The sequence below is a fragment of the Echinops telfairi genome, unplaced genomic scaffold, assembly GCF_000313985.2.
Source record: "Echinops telfairi isolate 266 unplaced genomic scaffold, ASM31398v2 ScPeMD7_7424;HRSCAF=8462, whole genome shotgun sequence".
Lineage (NCBI taxonomy): Eukaryota > Metazoa > Chordata > Mammalia > Afrosoricida > Tenrecidae > Echinops > Echinops telfairi.
This window is the reverse complement of record NW_022111324.1, coordinates 24,724,443-24,726,140: the sequence shown is the minus strand read 5'-3', so window position 1 is coordinate 24,726,140 and position 1,698 is coordinate 24,724,443. Positions and strand designations below refer to the sequence as shown.

General features: G+C 39.5%; 1 protein-coding gene across 1 annotated transcript in view; it reads right to left on the bottom strand.

Annotated features, from left to right (window-relative positions):
• Positions 1-1,698, bottom strand: part of DHX9 (DExH-box helicase 9) — a 42,088-nt gene that overhangs the window by 30,189 nt on the left and 10,201 nt on the right. Inside the window, exons 5-6 of the mRNA XM_045297987.1 lie at positions 531-595; positions 310-458 (exon numbers count right to left, since the gene is read on the bottom strand). Coding sequence (XP_045153922.1) covers positions 310-458; positions 531-595 — 214 coding nt within the window. The remainder of the gene's footprint in view (positions 1-309; positions 459-530; positions 596-1,698) is intronic.

The window sequence follows — 1,698 nt, the reverse complement described above, 5'->3', positions numbered from 1 at the left end:
TCTGGCTGGTTTTTAGGTCAGTTAGTGACAAACCACCACTCACTAAATGGGAACCTTAAAACCTAGCAACACGAAACAGCTATTTGGAGAAGGACAAACTTCTCACACAGCTGAATTACGCTGACGTGAAAACCACAGTAAACTGCACATTGCAACCAAACAACAATTCGTGTGCAAAACACTAATTTCTTTTCCACAAGCCTCTGGTTCACACACTAAACCAACTAAGAATACAAAAACAGAATACACTTAACAAATATCCAAACAACCCCAACTTACTATGGAAGGAAAAGAGCGAAACAAGCAAACCTGTTGTGATCAGGACCCACTTGGGTGTACTTATATTCTCCTTGGATCTTTTCTTTTTGGAAATACTGGTTCAGGCGAGCCTTAGCATTTTCCAAGGTCCAGTTTCCATGAAGCCCAGCATTTAAATCCACTTCTTCTGATTCTAGAGTCTAATGAATCAATGATAATTAATTTTGCTGCACTAATTTATATATTCAAGGTCCAGGAATTTTTCACAATACTGTCTTTGTATACCATATTTCACAGTGCAAAATCTGTTCTGAATGATTTCTAGTGCTGGCCAGAACTGATCAAAAATTAAGTTTTTACACCATCTGAGGTATACAATCGTATATACTACTATAAACAATATCTATTGTGCTGAATTTAAATTGTTCCTAAGAACCCCGACACATTATTATTTTTAATAAATCATTTTACTGGGGGCTCTTACAGCTCTAACAATCCACACGTCAATTGTATTAAGCACATTTGAACCTATGTTGCCATCATTTCCAAAACATTTTCTTTCTACTTGAGCCCTTGGTATCAGCCCCCCCCCCCCATCCTCATGAACCCTGATAATTTACAAATCATTCTTTTCATATTTTACACCATCCGCTGTATCCCTTCACATGTCACGTTTTTTGTTGTTTGTACCCCTGGGTGTTGGTTTACGCGTTGATCATTGTGATAGCCGCCCGCCCCCCTCAATGGTCCTGCTACTCTCATTATTGGTCCAGGGTTTTATCTGTCCTGGATTCTGTGTGTTGAGACCTCTTATCTGTACCAGTGCACATGTTCTGGTCTAACCAGATTTGTAAGATAGAACTGGGGTCATGACAGTGGGGAGGAGGAAGCATTAAAGAACTAGAGGAATATTGTGTGTTTCATGACAGATACTTTAAATGAAGTGGAAAAAGTATTTTATTACTATGAGGAGAAATACAGTTTTCTCATAGGCCAACTCGATCACATAGATTTAATGAGCAGTTTGTGGGATAAAAAAACCCAGTGGTGCACTGGGTTAAGAAAGTTTTGGGGAAAAAAAGAAAAGAAAGTTTTGGACTGCTGACCTAAAAGCTCGCTGGTTCAAATTCATCAGCCATTTCTCTAAGTGGGAAAAAGATGTGCCATATGTTCCAGTAAAGATTTAGTCTTGGAAACCTTAGGAACAGTTCCACTTTGCGCTAAAGGGTCACTAATGCAACTCAGTGGCAGTAGCTTTTCTGGTGTGAACATAGACTTCCTCCCATCAAGCCAATTCTGACTCTGAGTAACCTTACAGGACAGAACAGACTGCCCCTTTATGTTTTCCGAGAAACTTTCATCTTTATGAAGGTAGACAGCCTCATTTTTCTCCCTAAGAGCAGCTGGCACATTCTAATCGCTGAACTTGTGGTTAGCAGG